This window comes from Rhagoletis zephyria, unplaced genomic scaffold (genome assembly GCF_001687245.7).
Source record: "Rhagoletis zephyria isolate East Lansing unplaced genomic scaffold, Rhagoletis_zephyria_1.1 Rzeph_scaffold_00069, whole genome shotgun sequence".
In the NCBI taxonomy this organism is placed as follows: domain Eukaryota; kingdom Metazoa; phylum Arthropoda; class Insecta; order Diptera; family Tephritidae; genus Rhagoletis; species Rhagoletis zephyria.
In genome coordinates this window covers 352,303-372,949 of record NW_016157153.1, presented here as the reverse complement: position 1 = coordinate 372,949, position 20,647 = coordinate 352,303, and the positions used below count along the sequence as shown (strand labels likewise).

The following is a 20,647-nucleotide window of genomic DNA, read 5'->3' as shown; positions in this document are numbered from 1 at the left end:
CATCCCATATAACGGTAATTTAGAAAAATACGAAATCCTCGATAAATCAGTAAATATTAAATCTACTTTTTTCAAAATTGATGGTTGCAACAATTCTTAACAAAGAAATACGCTTATGGTAAAATTTTGGAAAATGGGCGTGGCACCGCCCACTTATGATCACATATAGGTATCTCGGTAACGGTTGTACCAATTTGTACCAAACTCAGTACGGTTATTGTGCTTGCCACATAAAAGCATACCGTTGAAAATTGTTGAAATCGGACTAAAATTACGGCCGCTTTTCATATAACGGTAAATTTCAGAAATGCTTGAAATTTCAATATTTTGAAATTTAAGGACGCTAATTTACTTAGAATTTATACACCCCGGCTTATCATGTAGCGGTAGCTTTTGGAAAGGTGGAAAACATATATTTAATACTTGCGCCGGGTATTTAATGTTCGGCTCCGCCCGAACTTAGACTTTCTTACTTGTTTCGATCATCTTTAATCGTTATGTTATGATTTTTATTTTTTCGATCATTTTTAATTATACTATTTACTTTATGATTTTTATTTTTTTGATCATTTCTAATCGTTATACTATGATTTTTATTTTTTCGATCATTTTTAATCGTTATACTATGATTTTAATTTTTTCGATCAAAAATAGAAGTTATTCTTAGTTTTTTAATGTGTAACGTGAATGTGCACAGATTTGACTTAAAAAAAAGTTTTACAAGGCATGCTTATGTACACAGAATTGTAATGCTCTCCCCCCCTAGGATTGTTCTATATCGAAAAAAGTATACCCCTACTTTTATACCTTTTATGACCATGAAATGGTATTATAACTTTGGACCCATGTTTGTAAGTACTACAATTAGAAGATATAGAAATGTATACTTATATGATCAGAACGTCGAGCTTAGTCGATTTAGCCATGCCCATCTGTCCGTCTGTTTGTATGCAATATAGTCTCTCAGTTTTCGAGATATCCGGATGAAATTTGTTAGGTGGGTGTATTTTTATAATGCACTAATCATTTGTCGGAACCGGAAGAATCGGGCCACTATAACATATAGCTCCCATACAACTGCTTCTTCAGATATGAGATTTTTCGCTATAACTCCTCCATTTAAGCAGTTAGGAACATGCAATTTTGCAATACTTCCGCCCATTATCAACAGAATACTTACAGTGAAAATTACAAAGATCGGTCACTATAATCTATAGCTCCCATGTAACTGATTGTTCAGATATAAGATTTTTCGTTATAACTCCTCCATTTATGTACACAGATAGGAACATGAAATTTTACACTGTTTTCACTCATTATGAAAACAATACTTACAGTGAAAATGGCGAAGATCGGGTGGCTATAACATATAGCCTCCATATAACTGATTGTTCAGATATGAGATTTTTTGTTATAACTTCTCCATTTATGCAGCTAGAAATATGAAATTTCGCACCGTTTTCACTCATTATTAACAGAATAATAACAAAGATCGGGTCACTATAACATATATCTCCCATACAACNACAGGTAGGAACATGAAATTTTACACTGTTTTCACTCATTATGAAAACAATACTTACAGTGAAAATGGCGAAGATCGGGTGGCTATAACATATAGCCTCCATATAACTGATTGTTCAGATATAAGATTTTTCGTTATAACTCCTCCATTTATGTAGATAGGCACATGCAATTTCGCGAGATGTCCACCTATTATCAAAAGAATAATTACGACAAAAATGGCGAAGATCGGGTTGCTATAACCTATAGCCTCCATACAACTGATTGTTCAGTTATGAGAATTTTCGTTATAACTCCTCCATTTATGTAGATAGGCACATGCAATTTCGCGAGATGTCCACCTATTATCAAAAGAATAATTACGACAAAAATGGCGAAGATCGGGTTGCTATAACCTATAGCCTCCATACAACTGATTGTTCAGTACGGACATCGGACCAAAGTTATAATACCATTTCATGCTCATCAAAGGTATAAAAATAGGGGTATACATTTTTCGATATAGAACAATCCTAGGGGGTGACAGCATTACAATTCCGACTTTACTGTTTTTGGACCATCCAAGTGTACATATGCATGCCTTGTAAAACTGTTTTTTAAGTCAAATCTGTGCNAGGGGTATACATTTTTCGATATAGAACAATCCTAGGGGGTGACAGCATTACAATTCCGACTTTACTGTTTTTGGACCATCCAAGTGTACATATGCATGCCTTGTAAAACTGTTTTTTAAGTCAAATCTGTGCACATTCGGTTTACACATTAAAAAACTAAGAATAACTGCTATTTTTGATCGAAAAAATTAAAATCATCATTAAAAATGATCGAAAAAACAAAAATCATAATATAACGATTAAAGATAATCGCAAAAATAAAAATCACAAAATAACGATTAAAAATGATCGAAAAAAAAATCATAAAATAACGATTAAAAATGATCGAAAANCATTAAAAATGATCGAAAAAACAAAAATCATAATATAACGATTAAAGATAATCGCAAAAATAAAAATCACAAAATAACGATTAAAAATGATCGAAAAAAAAATCATAAAATAACGATTAAAAATGATCGAAAAAATACAAATCACAACATAACGATTAAATTTTGATTTTTAGTATAAAAATCATAACGGTTACGGTCCCTGATAAAAATATCTATAAAAATACCGATAACAAAATCGATAAAAAATCTATAAAAATATCAATAACATAATCGATAAATATAGATAACAAACTCGAAAAATTGCGATAATAAAATCGATAAAAATATTGAGAACAAAATCGGTAAAAAAAATCAATTTTTATATCGATAAGTTCCGAGTAAACCGAAAATCTCTAAAATCGCGAAATAGTTCCCTGATTGAGTCTCTGTCTACATATATCCTTTTCTTTATAATTACCTTTGTATTAATCTTTCTTCCCCTATCTTCATCCTTACTTTTATCGGTATCCTCGTCCCCATTTTTTCTAATATCATTCATGTTTATTAGTTTTTATCTACACCTTCACCTTTGCCCTTATGTACATAAGTAAAGTGTTTAAATTTACCTAGGTCTTCATTTTGGCCTTTATCTTTACGCATCTTTTATTATTTTTACTTTTGCCTTGATCCTTTTCTTTATCTTTGCATGTATTCACATTTACTTTCATCTTGTATTGGCCTTTATCTAGGTCTTAGTTTTTAACCTTTTATTAGCACGGTTTTGTTAAATGAATACCATGTGCATACATTTAAGAAGCACTTGTTTCCCTCCCAACCATTTCCGTGTGCAATTTCCGTTGAATTTGCCAATTTACTCCCAACTAACCAACCACCGCTAAGGAAGGTTTGCTTCAAAAATCTCGATGTTATATAACCTCAAATATCAGTCAAATTCGGTTTTTTGCACTTTTAGGCTAAAATACCTCGGAAACCGTAGCNGGAAGGTTTGCTTCAAAAATCTCGATGTTATATAACCTCAAATATCAGCCAAATTCGGTTTTTTGCACTTTTAGGCTAAAATACCTCGGAAACCGTAGCTGCCAGAGCAGTGGATTCAGCACCTCGAAGACCTTTAAAAAAGTGTACTCGAGTTTTTTGTAAAACATTGCATTAAGAAATAGATTTAAAAACGCTTTGCCATGAAAATTTTCAATCTTTTAACTTCTCTTTTTCTTAGGGTCGGTAAATGAGAGCTATGAGTCTGATCATATACGAGTAATTCACAAGGATCACGAAGCTTTATTATCATTTTGCTTGAATAATAATTCTTCTGGAATGATTGCATTGGCGAGTCCGCGAGAAGTTCAAGAATTAGACATTACGATGCTACTAGAATCCCCAAATTGGTATGAGGACGAATGTGATTATGAAGTTTTAACGAAGGAAGCGGAGCCTTTATCTAATACAGGATTTTTGGTTATTCAAACTCAAGAACAGTAAGTAAACCACTGCTTTCAATCTTATCAATTACTTGAAGGTCTATCTTATATCGGGGACTTAAATTTACTGCTGCAGATTAACGAACAACAACACTTACATCGCACCGTAGAACCTTTTGGTGTCAGGAGGGCTAACATTGTGTAATAAAAAAATTAAAAATAATCTTACTTTATCGTCGTTGGCCTTTTGAGTGGTTATAAATTAACATTGGGCGATGTCAAAAATTGATCACTTACAGTTATTTAGCGGGAAAATCTACCGCTTACAAGCGCACAAAAATATCAAAATTTTGGCGAAAATCTACCTATGACATCGCACTTTAAATTTATCATGGACGAATCGAGAATATAGGACGAACTAAATTTTTACTCAATATGTATTTGACAGATTTCATTGGAAGTTGGTATTTAAGGGTTTTCGTTATCACTGATTTCGAAATATATATTAACCCTCTAATACATGCATTTTATTTTGAGAAGATAAATTTAGAAGTTATAAATTTAATATCAACCAACATAGCTTTTATGTCAGAAAATCATTTTGAAGTCAAATTTACCCTCTAGGGGATATAATATATAGTCCGCCTTAAGGCGGGCCTATGCATTACAGATATACAATTTTGAAAATTTTTTGTTTTGGAATTGTATTCAATTTGATTTTTTTTTTTAAATAAAATTTCAAGAAAACGATTGCTATATGAACTTCACCGCTGGTTACGGCAAGAGTCGCACTAGGTGTTGGCGGTTTGTACAGTCTTCTGGTAACTCGACGTTTGGCTTTGTCCGCCGGAGAATGCAGTATAAACTTTCGGCTAAAGTAGCTCGCGCATTGCTCCGGCTCCGACGAAGCGCGGTCGCCAAAAGAGATTTGAACTCTGTCATCACTTCGCTTCGTCAGTTTGGACAGTGATCTCACGGTTGACCAAAGCTTGCTCACATCAGAGGTGAAGTTACAAGTCTTCAGATGCTCTTCCCACTGCTTCCACTTATGTTCGTTCAGAAGTTGCGGAATCTCCGCGCTGAGATCCCTAATGCGGGGATTTTCGGGTGTGGCCTGACGAATGTTGTCACGCTCATCAGCTAGGACAGCCGCTTCGGCACGAAAATTCGGACGGGGTCCGAAATACATCCAACTTGAATGAAGCAGGCTGTAGCGTCATTTGGTGTGGGGAGGGCAGAAAAGGTGCTTTCAGTAACTTTCGCGAAGCCGCTCCCATCAGCTTTGATGTAGGTTCGGTATTCCGCGGAAGCAAAGTCGGCAGGTTTATCAATCGAGATGACTATGGGCAGATTGTCTGATGCTAGAATCAGCAAAGGTTGCCACGTTATGCTGTTTATCAGATTACCGCTTACAATTGTTATGTCACCTGGTGGGTTCGTCACCGTTCATTTGACAGGCTTGAATGCCAAAGAGTGTTGAATTGCTGTGCAGCTGCGTCTTTTGGACAGCAGCTATTAATATTCTATGCCGCTGTGTCTGTGGTCGCGTTTGTGTAGAGTTGCTCAGGCGGACTCTAGTTTGCCGTAGAGGCAGCTCGGTTTGACCAGCACAGGGTCACGTATGACGCGGTCCATTGTCTATGAGTGCTGAAAGCTGACCAAGTTCGAAAGTGACTCCGCCCGTCGCAAGAGTTACACTTGACTGAGGTGGACTTTGGGAGTAATCGTTTCTGGGAAGCGCAGCAGTCGTAGGTTCCGGCCCAGGGTTTGGCTCGATGGCAGCCCTGAGCAGAAGAGTGCGGAGGAGATGTGGACGAAGAACGTTTAAGAAATTTCGCCGACCCAAATAGGGTTAGATGGCCGAAACAACAACCATTGATCGGGTAAAACCCGAGTCATTTCGGTATGTAAACCCGGCTGTCTCGTCTATGACGCTTTCATCGCTGTCGAAAGCACCTTCTTTCTCATTATCGGAACTTTCGTTATCATAGGGCACCGCTTCTCTTAATTTTCTTATATCTTCATCTGACGTCGCCGATATTTTGAAAATTTTTTATGGATTGCTATGGCTAGAATATTTATATATAATTATTGTAACGTTCCAACTCATTCACACTTGAAATAACTTTACAAAACTAAAACGCAAAAATTCAAAACTGAAGAAACGCCATAATACACTTTTCACTTTAGGCGGACTTCGTAGTTTGAGTCACTGCGCTGGCTTACTATACTTTTTTGAACCGAAAAATACTTGAATTGTACAGTTAATAATAAAAGCTACTCGCCATAAATTTTTTTAGGTCACTTTGACGTTCAGAATTATTTATTTTGATTTTTTGAAATATTAAAACTTTCACACACGAATTTTCTGACCACTTTCATCGAAGTTTCGGTTTCAACTTGTTTTTGCTACAAAATTATACATACGGTCAAAGCGGCGCACTGTGTTCTGTTTTGGGAAAAAATGGACAAAGTGAAATATCTCCCGATCCAAACCAGATAGCGACATAACCTAACGGCATTATAAAGCCCAAATATTAATGAATTCGGGTAAATTATTCAGATTCTTCAAAAACAGTTTCTCGACCTTGAATCCAAGGTCAAAGTGCAACTAAAAAAAAATTATATATAAAAGCAAATATCTAGCGGTCGAAAATTAATAGAGACCTAAATGAAATAGTATTTTAAACTCCAAGTATTCATAAAAAGAGCCAAACTGTTTCGATTCGTCAAAAATAAATTCCCAGTCGTGAATTCCGAGGTCAATGGTCAACCAGTGGCGTAGCCAGGGGGGAAAATTGGGGGATACATCCCCCCCTTCGACATTGAACTAAAATTTTTTACTTTTGAATTAATAACACGATACTATTGTATCCTGATTTAATTTTTTTTTATTTCAGACGGATGACAAATTATCTTTAATGAATATATAAAATTATCGGTTGATGGATTATGAATTTGAATATTGAGCCTATACTAGTCTTTTCAGACCTTTTGCGAAACACACTAGGCTTTTCAGGTGATAAAACTGGTTTCGAGGTATAATATCAGACCAAAATAATACCGTAATTTTCCCGGTTTGAGATTAATACGCTAAAACTCTCCTCCCTTCTCTCTCCCGTCCATAAAAATCCGAATTCACACGGTCTGAAAATAATAGGAGCAAGCTCATTAATTTAATCAGAGCACACAGAGGTGAAAAAATAGATAGCTACGAGACATTTTAACACGTTTTTTTATAAAAGTATGCCGATTACCTAATAAAAACAAGCATGTTCAAATTTCAAACTTTGTACAAATTTTGAGTATAATAAACTGCCAGTGTGAATTTGGCAAAAAATAGTGCTAAGTACTGCATTTATTGATGAATTTATGGTGTCAGTTTTGGTTACGCGAAAGACGCAAAATTTATAAAATTGTATATATTTTCTCTATGTTTTAGCGTTATAAAATCCTTAGGTCGCGATTAAAAACTTTTTTTTTACATAATAAACGCAGTCTTGTAGCATTTTTTGTAAACACAAAACTAAAAATCCCTTGATCGAAAACGGTGCCTTTTTTCGCGTAGCGACTGGAATCTCACCATTTTGCTTAGCTCCCCATGGTGTGTTAGTGCTGCCAAATTAGAGCACAAAATCATGGGATGCTCTGATTGGCTGGATGCTGAGTCTCGTATCGTGTAATCCAGTGCTGGAAAAGTAGGCACAATAGTGCCATTTTTGGCATTTTCATTCACAAGGGCCTTTTTGGCACAATTCATTCAGTTTTGGCACAATCATAAATTATAGAAATTTAGCCAGTATATAACAATCATATATTACTCATAGATTCGAAAAGTTAAAATTAAATTCTCTTATAAATTAAAATAAGGCCCATTATATAAAATTAATAAAAATTATTCAATGTAAAGAAGAATAGTCAAAACTGGTCAAAATGTCACACTACTATTAGTGGGATTCATGAAACGTCGCAAAGTTGTTGCAAATGTCGCATTTGTTGCAAAATTTGCCACCTTGCGACACAGCTGATTATTTTTGTATGGAAACTTTCTTGCGACAAAATTGCTACATTGCCATATTATTTGAGCTGACAATCATTGCAAAGTCAAAGTCGCGAGACACATGTTTTTTTATTGTCTTCGAATGCTTCAAGAAAAAGTATATCAGTTAAGCCTGCATCGAAATATAATTGTAAAAAATTTTCTTTATCTCTAACGCCACTTTGCCGTTTTATGAATCGCACTATTATTTCGTACATAAGTATGTATGTAGGTCCGAATAGCTATATTTCAGTGTTTTTTCCCTTCGTAATTGGAATATTGTTTTTTTTTTTTATTTTAATTTAGTGTATGTCCTTTTTTTAAAGACAAGTACAGCTTGTATATTGTGTTATTTTACTATGATTTTACTCTAATAATTCAATGAAGTACATTAAAAATACTATTTATAAAAATACATATGTGGTTCTTAAAATGCCTATTTTTGCAGTCCATTACGCACATTTCTATGTCTGTGTACGCAGATATAAATGAGTGAGTGTATATTAAAGCTGAATTAGATAACTCTGATAATGTCCTTTTTGACTATTATATTATGATCATGAGACGGTTAAAAGGATAGTGTAGACAACTAGGAATGTGTTTAATATAAATAATGTTATTTGAATACTTTAGGTCTCGATCTGTCTCCGATATGTTGATGAGACTCATCGTGGGGAAATAAGTTTGAGAGAAGACTTCCTTCGTTTTGTTGTGTTCGAAATCGCTTCGTGGAAAAGATTTAGCTTTGATAATTCTAAATACACTATAAAAAGAATGTAATATCGATTGTCAATATCTTTTTGGTCAAGGTTATGATGGGGCAAAGAATATGTCAGGCCAGTTTAACGGCGTGCAAAAATACGTTCAAGAGGAGGATCCTTTTGCTTGCTATGTGCATTGCTCAGCACACGTGCTTAATTTGGCCATATCCAAAGCTAGTGTAATACCGCCAATAAGACATACTTTAGCCATCGTGAAAAAGTTGTACACATTTTTTAATACACCGAAGAGTAAACCAGTTATTTTAAGCTGCTTGGAAGCAGCAGATATAGCACCAAGCGTTAAAAGTCTTAAGAGATTAAGCGTTACTAGGTGGACATCAAAATATAATGCGGTATCAGACTTCATTTCTCTAATGCCTTTTGTACATGCTGCGTTGGGTGACATAGGCGAATGGAATGACGGATCATCAACTGATGCAATTATATTCCAACGAAGCTTGGACTTCGAATTTATTATAACCATTAATATAATAGGCGATATGTTCTCCTACATTCTGCCTTTGTGTAATAAACTCCAACAAATACAGATAGATTTAGCGCTTGTAGTGGATTTGGCAAATTACTTAGTGGCGCAGCTACGACGTATTCGTTCCCGCGAACATTACTTTGAAAAATTGTTCAGAACTTGTAAAAAATATGCAAACGACATGGATATTGAATTCAAAAAGAACCGATACAAATCTAGTCAAAATCTGCAAGCATGTAACTTAGCTGATTATTTCAAGATTTCTGTTTTTTATCCATTTATTGATCATATAATAATGGAAATAGATACTCGATTCACTCAACATAAAACGATCTTCAGAGGTTTCGCTTCGATTTTTTCAACAGACCAGAGTGAAGAAAATGACACAAATATATTTAAGCTTGCTGAGTTTTATGAACCACTTATGGAAAGCTCAAATATAGTGGCCGAAACTANGTTATTGAAAGCTCAAATATAGTGGCCGAAACTAATTTATGGAGAACGTTCTTAAAGAGGCAGAATCTTTCGCCAAAAACTGCACTTGATGCACTTCAGAACTGCGATAAAACGTCATTCAATAACTTATACAAGTTGCTAAAAATTTGTGCCACTCTCCCCGTTTCCACTTCAACAGCAGAACGCACCTTTTCAACTCTAAAGAGGTTAAAAACTTATCTACGTATCTCTACTGGACAGGTAATTAAAATATTGATATGTACATTGTGCTTTACAATTGAGAAGTCCACTTGCAAACAGCGTTATGTGATTTTAAGTAGGCCATAAATTAAAAAAAACGTCTCCGACAACAAGTACCATCCGAACTTTTTTATTTCCGGAAAATTTTGATAAACAAGAGCCTAGTAACATTAAAAAGAAATTCCAGTATCTTTTACATAGCTAGCTTTTTTAGCTTTTCGCGTTCTCTCCTTAAGGAAGATTGGTTTGCTTCTTTTTTGCGACCTCTTCCATTAGGCACCGAAACTACCACGTTTTCTTGCAGTTTTCTAAGTTCATACGAAGAGGAGACTTTTGAAAGTGTATAAATAAGTATTATAGCGACTTTTGCAAGAGTAGTTAACATTTCAGAATATAGAAACATTTTTCATTCTGCTGTTAGTGGATATGAAACCCACCAAAAACTAAAAATCGAAAAAATTTAAATAGCGCACTTTGCAAGTGGATTACTCAATTGTTGAATACGCTATCTTATTTGTCCCTTCTTTTTATACAATTAAGGAGCGGCTGAATGGTTTAACGATGTTAGCGGTACATAATGATGTGCCGATTACAGCACAAGAAGTTATTGAAAAAATGTGTGCTAAGCAACGAAGATTAAAAATCGCTTTATAAGTAATAAGATTTTGTAGACTTGTACATAAATAAATGTAAATATGTACGCGTAAATATAAAAATATGGAGATATATTCAATGTGTAAAAACTGAAGTGTATACTAACGAATTTTTTAAATTTAAATAAAGCATGAATTCCCCACGAAATAACCGAGTACACAAAAAATATATAACGGTAAAAATGGCACAAACATACGTATATGAAAGAATGCCCACAGGCGACGCCTCTAGCCATTGTGTATCACAACTTTAAGTTATCGATGCAAATTTTTTTTCATCCCTCTCCCCCCCCTTCGCCAAATCCTGGCTACGCCGCTGTGGTCAACTAACAAAAAAAATTCTGATTTAAACATAGCTAAATGTTTTTTAAGTCGTTTTATGTGATATGCACACATATANCATCCCTCCCCCCCCCCCTTCGCCAAATCCTGGCTACGCCGCTGTGGTCAACTAACAAAAAAAATTCTGATTTAAACATAGCTAAATGTTTTTTAAGTCGTTTTATGTGATATGCACACATATGTGTGGTGGGTCGCATCCATATATTTTTAGTATACAAAATATCACATGTATATGGGGAAATCTTTTGAGTCGGGGACATTTTGCGTATTGGCATATTGTTGCCGCCACAAAGCAGCTGCANATATGCACATATGTGTGGTGGGTCGCATCCATATATTTTTAGTATACAAAATATCACATGTATATGGGGAAATCTTTTGAGACGGGGACATTTTGCGTATTGGCATATTGTTGCCGCCACAAAGCAGCTGCAATGCCAAGTGCGGTTTTTATACCTTCGTTAATAATACTTATATGTGTAAATATCAATAAATAGTTTTTCAAAACAAAAATAACGGTTTAAGTGACCAGTTTACTTGCTAAAATCGAGAAAACCAGGAAATTTCTAGTGCAACTCGCACAAAATCTATTTTTTATTAAGGTATAACTTCTAGAGCAGTCAGACCTAAAGCTCGGGGTTTTCAGCCATTTATTTGTAGGTTCTGAGGAATAAAAAGACAGGTATTAAACAAATGTGCCAGTTATAAAATGCGAGAGAAGTGGCTGCTTACAATTGTAACTGAATTTCGCGTATTTTATAAAAAACGTGAATTTTCTTGTAGTCTTATTTTACATTTACGGGTATAAAATATACTTCTTCAATTCTTCAGAAGAAGAATCCTAGGCTAAAGAACAATGTGCTACTTATCATTGCTGAAAAATCTTCTTGATAAANGCATTTACGGGTATAAAATATACTTCTTCAATTCTTCAGAAGAAGAATCCTACGCTAAAGAACAATGTGCTACTTATCATTGCTGAAAAATCTTCTTGATAAAACGCGTGATCAGTGGGTAATTTTTTACTTAATATTGGTTTTTCCTTGACCACTACCAATCAAGGGCCAAAAAATTCATAAGCCCTGGTGTAATATTGTGTTTGTGTATTTGGGTCGGTGTATAAAATGCTCACCTCTAAAAACTAATTTAATTTTCAGTACTCAATACTATACTCATGTAAAAGATGTGGGTTCTTGGAAAGACAGTTCCCATACAGACTAAATTTTTTATGGATGTCGATCGAGGCGTTATATCCCAGAAATGGTGACTCTTAGGAAAAAAGTGTCATAACGGGTTTTAGAGAAAATTGCATGATCTACACTTTTATCTAACCTATTTTTATGATAAATCTTACGGTTAACTGAAAAACCGTAAACATCAATTTATGTGACTTTTAACCTTAACTAATTTTTTTTGTAGATCTGGGATCGATAAGGACTTTTCACATTTCATTTATAATGACGTTCGTAACATTCGCACCACTTTTCAGCTTTATGCGAGTTACTGAAACCTAGAAAATCTAACTTGACCCGGCTAATAGAAAACAATTCTGAAAATATGGTTTANCTTTTCAGCTTTATGGGAGTTACTGAAACCTAGAAAATCTAACTTGACCCGGCTAATAGAAAACAATTCTGAAAATATGGTTTAAATAGAGTAGCATTTAAAACATATGAGTTACGCGGGTTATAATGTACTTCAATTGGGTTTACAAGTGATCATTTATGAAAAAAAAATTGTGCTATGTTGAAAAAAACATTTTTTTTATTGAAAAGTCCCCGTCTCAAAAGATTTTCCCATATACATATGCTCCACTGTATACATAGAATGTTATAAAAGAAATTTTTTTTGGTTGATTATGGCTATGAAAAGTTTAACATGCTCTTTTCCAATATACCTACTATACATATCAGCTGTTTAATAGAACAGCCTCGTTTAGCAGTTAGCTGTTTAATAGAACAGCAATTTTTAGCAGTTAGCTATTTAATAGATCAGTTTTGTTTAGCAGTTAGCTGTTTAATAGAACAGTATAGTTTATTATTTTATAAGTGATCACTTTCAATATAAATGATATAAAAGTCGAGTAAATATCTAATGTGTCTTGCACGCATTATTTTGGTAAAATTTCATATTTTTCCCATACATTTTCGCCTCTTTNCTACCGGAATTCTAATGTGTCTTGCATGCATTATTTTGGTAAAATTTCATATTTTTCCCATACATTTTCGCCTCTTTTATAATTTTTCATACCACTAATAATTATACAAACCCATACAAAATATATATATGTATATATTAGACTGACCCGATTTTACCCAATGTCATTATTTCATTATTTTTTTTGAGGCTGATAGCTAAAAACTTTCGAATACTTGTAAAAACTCACCTGACCAAGTCTTGTTGCGAAATTCAAATATTAATCCTATGCGAGTCTCCGTTTTGTACAATTTTTGGCTCTAATATTTAAAAGTGTGTTCAAGGAGATGGAAAGAGTAGATTTTGTGGAGAATTGATACGCTAGTACGCTAAATATATGTTTTCGAGGTCGCTGAATACGATGGGACCATTTATTTTTCTCCACAATTAAAAATTCTTGACAAATTCAAGAAAATCTGAGAAAATTGAGAAACATATTAAATTTTCACTTTACATGCTTACAATTTATTATTTAGAATTCGTTTTTATCAGCCAATGATAGTCAGGATAGGCCATTCAAAGAGCTTTAATTAAAAACAAATCGGTATAATTTGGTTGAATATGTGTCAAGGTACGAGCAAATTTCTAAAACGGTGTTATCTTTTCGAAATTTTTTATTTCTGTCAAATATCTTTTTGGCGTAAAAAAGCTTTTAATTTTTCATCATTTTGGGTTTTAAAATTTCTTCTTCGTCATATCATAAGGATCCCGTATATATCGCTGTTATAAACTGAAGACAATTCAATCTTCTACTTCAACCCTGTCGGTCTCCTCCAATTTATATTAAATTTGCCTTTGGGTAATATAATTAAAAATGGTTTCGGCAAAGCGATCTCGCCACAGTGACTCTAGAATCAATTCCACAATTGAGCTTGTAAAAATTAATAACAACGAGGACCCGAACTCTTAATTTTGATGAGTATATCAACTTAATTTTTGAAGAAAAATCCTTCGTCGGTGCCGCGGGATAAATGATACCTTTTAGGGTTGGAAAAAGTGAAAAACTCCAGAGTTACGAATGACGTTACTAAACGATTCGTAAATCTGTCAGAAACCATGAACGGAGCATTCACTTCAAGCGAAGACGGGTACCGGAATTCAAACATACTGTAGATTATAATAGGAAATTATTTTCTTCTTGATCCAAATTGAAAATTCTACCTATAGAAACATTAGTGTAAGAAAGACTGAAAACGACGGTAAAAATATTCACGGTATACTGTTTGAGAAGAAGAATTATGTATTGATAAAATCGTAATTAATCATTTTTTCACTTCATTTCCTTAAGTTTTGTTAATTTCTGCAAGTTCACTATCCTGATAAGATACATGTGCACCTTGTGATGATTTCCAAGCCTAGAAACTTGAAACTTAGATATTTGCTCATATCTTGACACTGATTCAATCATGTCATACTGTGTTTTTTTTATTTTTAAAGTTCTTTGAATGACCTACGATCCTGGCTGTCTTTGGTTGATGAAAACAAATTCTAAACAATAAATATGCATCACTGAAAGTGAAAATTTTAAATGCTTTCTCCTTTTTTCTCAGATTTTTTTTTTGAATTTCTCAAGAATTCTTGAATGTGTTCAACGACCCCGAAAGCATATGATTAGCCAATTAGCGCGTAAATTTTCCACAAAATCTCCTCTCGCCCTCTCCTTGAACACGCTTTTAAATATTAGAGCCAAAAATTGTACTAAACGGAAACTCGCATCGGGTTAATACTTATTTGAATTTCACAACCAGACTTGGTCAGGTGAGTTTTTCGATATTTCTTAGCTATCAGCCTCAAAAAACTAATGACATTGAGTAAAATTGGGTCAGTCTAGTATGTATGGCTGTATGCCAGCACACTTTACGAATTCCTGTAGTATATTTCGGAAGCATATAAGCATAGTACGAATTTCTGGCTTTGGAGCATGTACAGTATCGGTCATATCTATAGCACGCCATTTCAAAGTGATATTGTGTGCCCCTTATGTTTATTTTTTATTTTTAAGAATTTTCGGTTAAAATACAGGTCTTTCTCTAACAAACCCCATATAAACCCAAGTTTGACAGTTTGTAGAAAACTACGAAAAAGTGCAAAATTTTCACCTAAATTTCAAACCTTTTTCTCGTAAGTGAATACACAGTTTTATAGCCCAATCAATTTTAGTCTGATAATGTTTCAGTTTCAAGTGGCTAAAAGTTACCGTTGATTTTTTAGAATTTCTTTCGCCAAAGGTGTTGCGGTTTTCTTCCATATGGGTACGGTGACCATCCGTCCTGTATTATACGAGACAGTCCTCTTTTTTGACCCATTGTCCTGGTAATTTATTTATTTTATACGGGACGCCAAACTTCAGACAGAACTTCTTTTAATGTCCTGTATTTGTCCCGTATTCGGTGTTCTGACGCCTTAACAGCTCATAAAAATGGCATGCCTATGTACGAGTTTTTAGTGATGTTGGTAATTTTCTTTATAAGCAGTTATTATTTTTTAATCTTATTATTAATTATTTTCTGACTCGAATCGAGGAATGCATCCTGTAGCCAAAATAGAAATTAGGACTCGACATTTTCGTAAGTTTTGGCTATTTTTCCTTAGTTTACTTAATGTTCATTATTTATTTTATGAAAGTAAAGCTCTTTTCCTAACAAAAACAATATAATAATAAATTTCCAACGTTGTGCAAAAAACTATAAGAATTAATTCTGCAATGTTTCACCAATATTTCAGACTTTTTAATTAGATTTGTTAGAAAAAAATTTGGTTCGCAGTTCTGTAACTCATTAAAATTGAGTATAATAAAGTGCGAGTGGAAATTTCTGCTCATTTGCTTCTCTTTCAAAAAAAAAGGTCGAACATACATACTTTGTATGAAAAAAATGCGTAACACCGTCAACAAAAAAAATTGCCAAAAATTAGTTGTAAGCCTTACCGACTTAAAACTGCACTATATTATACTAATGTTTACCGAATTTTTTAACAAATTTTACGGGTTAAAAATCTCGAGAAAATTATCATCCAAATTTGTGATTTTACTTTAAGGATACTGTTTCAGGGAAAACAGTGTGGAAAAATTTGCAAAATTATTTTTTGTCCCGTATGCAGCTCTCATAAATATGGTCACCGTACATATGGGTGAAAATTGCTCAACTGGACCTCGGATTTCAGTCAAGTTCGAATTTTCGCGTGAAAATTTGTGGGTAGAGAGATTTATAGATGCGAATGGGATTCTGAGACTTTTTTTGAAAAATTTTAATTTTTATAGTTTTCAAAAGCAAATATATGTATGTATTTTTATGCAATCTTTTTTCAAAACTCTTTTTCTCTTAAAGTATTTGACGAAAGTTGATGAAATTTTTTTGTAAGCGAAGTGACATAAGAGCTTTAAAAAAATATTTTTATAATTTAGAAACATTTTTTTTTTTTATTTAAGTATTATAAATATTCAAGTTGCATTAAAAATATGTTCTCAATGAGGGTTTTCCATTTCGTTTATATTTTCGAAAACTGCATTTATTCAAAAAAATATTTCTAAACAAAAATTTTGTTAGATTTTTTCTGTTTATTACTTACAGCAGAGGCATTACACACTATTTCAATTCGTGAAAAACTACCTTTGCTCGATTTTCGGATATATTGCAGAAGAGGTCCTAAAGTGTTTGTAACGCAAAAAAAAAATTTTTTTTTCCCCAAAGTTATACAACAACAAAAATATTAGGTGTCCCGCCGTAAGCCATTGTTTATCACATCATAACTCGATAAATATTGGTTGTATCAAAAAAATCAATTAGTATTTTTTTATTGACAAAGAGTCAGAGATTTATAAAAGATTTTTATTTTTTTTAAAAACACTTTTCTATACGTTTGTTAATGAACAATTTAGAAAGATGCTAAAAAAGCATGTTTGCCGGTTTTTAAAAATCTGCAAAAAATATATGTGATAGAGTGAATATCAAAGATTTAACTGACAAATTTTTAAAGGGTGTCTCGATATAGGACCGAGATATTAATTGTTTAGTAAAGCAGTGACTAATAAAAAAAATAAAAATAAATTCAAATTACATCAAAATACGTCAAGTGGGCCACTTAAAACCCCTTTCTTTCGGATAACCAAGATAGGTTCGTACTTTGGTAGAGGTCTAGGTAATATTTGTTTCCCTATACTTTATTTTGCAATAATCCTCTTACTTTGCGAAAAATCGCGAATTTAAATTAACATAATCATTTCTTTGATTGGCCATATCTCCTGAACGGGCAGAGATAACTTAATAATTTTGTTTAAATTAAGAGGAAAACTATATCGTTTTAGCAAAAATTATTAAATTTGTGGTAAAAAAACTACTTCTCGAAAATTTAAAATTTTTTCGTAAAATGTAGAGAAAGGAAAAATTCAATGTTTCTTACGTAAATTTTTAACATACTAATTTAAAAAATAAACATACACTTAAAAATAATACAATGGCTATCCGTATTGGCTGAAAAATATATATTTAGATAGCGAAACTCATAATTATGCAAAGTATATACATATGTGTGTATTTGTTTTAACGAAAGTACGAATATAGAACGAACTTAAAGTTGCTTTTATTTAGACTACTGCGAATGGACATTGGAATAGAGTTCCATGTACGAATAGCATTGACAAACAATAGCCGCGCTGAGGTTTGATAATTATAACTTGGTACTATCAAGTCGTTAATTCGAGCTGACTTAGGGAAAATGAGCTTGTCATATAGATAGCTAGGNGTGTATTTGTTTTAACGAAAGTACGAATATAGAACGAACTTAAAGTTGCTTTTATTTAGACTACTGCGAATGGACATTGGAATAGAGTTCCATGTACGAATAGCATTGACAAAGAATAGCCGCGCTGAGGTTTGATAATTATAACTTGGTACTATCAAGTCATTAATTCGAGCTGACTTAGGGAAAATGAGCTTGTCATATAGATAGCTAGGCTCCTTATACATAATAAGCCGACAGAGAAAGATGCAGTTTCTGGCTTTCAGATAGTTAGCAATTTCACAGCCTAGTAAACTCATTCTCCAACCAGAGATATGGTCAAATTTTGCCAACCCGAACACTTAGCGTGTAACATGGTTGAATGTAACATAAATTTTATGAGCAGATTTAGAGCTTAGTTTACTGTAGACTAGTTCAGGGTAGCAAATGATAGGCATTATTAGTTGTACAGCAAGTTTTTTCCTAACATGGACCGGCGTAAAAGTTGCGGACATTCGTAATTTTCACGAGCTTAAGACACTTATCGGCAATATATAAAGGGGGGATATTTGCAAAACTTATTCGTTTTCTAGATATAGGTAGCACATACGATTTTTCACTGTTTAGACATAGCTCATTTCTCTTCGCCCATGCAAAAATGGATGCTAAGTCATTGTTTAACCTTGTACAGATTTCCCTTGTTTCTCTATGATTTCCAGACAGATATAGCTGAATGTCATCAGCATACGCATGCATATATACATGCTGGCAAGCAGAAAATATGTCATTTATAAAGAGACTGAATAATAATGGATCCAAGATATATCCTTGGGGTACACCAGCTAGCAGTGGTTTTAGACCAGAAGTTTTCGAGCCAACTTTAACACACTGGGTTCTACCCGCCAAGTAGCCCCGCATGAGACGCGTTGCGGAATCCCCAAAACCAAAATAGTATTTTAACTTCATGCAAAGTAAGTCATGATTCACAGAGTCAAAAGCTTTAGAGAAGTCAACTAGGCATAATGAAGTCAATTGGTTTTTGTCAAATGGTACTCTAATGTCATCTAAAATTTTTAAGATAGCCGTGGAGCAGCTATGCTTTGCTCTGAAGCCTGACTGGAACGGAGACAGCAGGCTAAATTTATCAATATGGTCATGAACTTGTTCAGACATCAATGTCTTGAAGACTTTGGAGAGTGCGGGTAAAATGCTTATTGGTCGAAAATCACTGGGACTACACGCAGACTTGTTTTTAGCAATTGGTTGCACCGTGGCAACCTTCCATGCATCAGGGAAACATGAAGTTGTGATACTATGATTGATGACATGGGTGAGAGTAGGCAGAATGTACGGTGCAATTATTTTTATAAATTTAATTGGTATGCTGTCCGCCCCAACTGCATTGGACCTTATTTTATTAATACAAATTGCCACTTCCACTTCTGACACAGCTTTAAACTCAAAGACTTGACAATCAGACACAACAGATGAAGGACAGGATGTAAAGCAAGCATTAACACAAGATGGGGTAACACGATTGACAAAAGCATCATTAAGGTCTTCAGGACTAAGGGAACAATCAGGACTGTCACTAACATGTATACGAAGGTTTTTTAAGTTGCGCCACAAAACATGATTTGGTAGCGAGATATCCTACATTTTGCTATAGTACTTGCACTTCTCACGCTTTATGATGGCCGTGGTCTCGTTTCGGATAAGTTTATATGCACGCCAGTTGTCCTCAGTGCGGTTCTTTTTCCAGAGAGAATATCTTTTATTTCGCTTTATAATTATCGTCCGAACCGATTTGTTGAACCAAGGGCACGAGGGAGATCTACCATGGTAAGTGCGAGTTGGAACGTGAGTACTATACAGATATAAAACGATCTCGTTCAAAAAGCTCAATTTCTCGTTCACTGAGCTTAGACCCCAGCAAGCGGACCAATTAATACTTGATATGGAATTTAAAAGATTGGTTACGTCTAGTAAACGGTAATCTGGTGAAACGGATGGACCAGATGAAATATTATGGTTGCCAAAATTAATATCAAATGCACAAAAAATAAGATCATGGTCCGAGATAAATGACATTTGGTCAAACTTCAAAACAATGGACGTATCAGACACAATGAAATAATCGAGAAGGCTGGGACAGCAGTTCTGCCCATACCTAGTGGGTACAGACACATTAACCACATCTAGACCAATACCGGAGACATCTTCTAACAAGCGAGAGCTATACAAATCACTACATAACAGATTCACATTAAAATCTCCACAAATAACAATGTCATTATAATCAACAGCGACAGAGGACAACATATTAAAATATTCATTCACATTACAACATTTATGAGGATTATAAACGCAAGACAAAAGGACTTTAGACGATGAACTAGTCACTTCAACTAACAGATGCTCAGTAGCGCTACCAGATATTCCTGATATCAACCGAGTTTTTAAATACTTTTTACAATACATAGCGACACCACCACCCCTCTTGATCTTCCTATCTGTTCTATAAAGTGTGTAACCCTTAATGTCAAAGTGGGCATCTTTTACTTCAGGTCTAAACCAAGTCTCGGATACACAAATGACATCAACACTAGATAATTCGAATACTCCTCTGATCACATCCATTTTTACAACGCTTTTATCAACTTGCAATGTTGTGTGTCCAGAAACTTTCAATGTTGTGGATCCAGAAACTTTCAATGTTGTGTGTCCGACACCATAAATCTTTGCTTTGAAAAGCTCCTATAAAAAAGCATAGTGCATAGGGCGACATCTGTAGTGAATAGGGCGAGGTAGATGACATCTAGATGTCGCCCTATGTACTACGTTTGCTACAGCGGAAATAGACGACACG

At 34.1% G+C, this 20,647-nt stretch overlaps 1 protein-coding gene across 1 annotated transcript in view; it reads left to right on the top strand.

Annotated features, from left to right (window-relative positions):
• The window catches only part of LOC108371518 (dmX-like protein 2), a 335,739-nt gene that overhangs the window by 188,271 nt on the left and 126,821 nt on the right, over nucleotides 1–20,647 (top strand). The window contains exon 7 of the mRNA XM_017627101.1: nucleotides 3,687–3,945. Within this exon, the coding sequence (XP_017482590.1) occupies nucleotides 3,687–3,945 (259 nt within the window). The remainder of the gene's footprint in view (nucleotides 1–3,686; nucleotides 3,946–20,647) is intronic.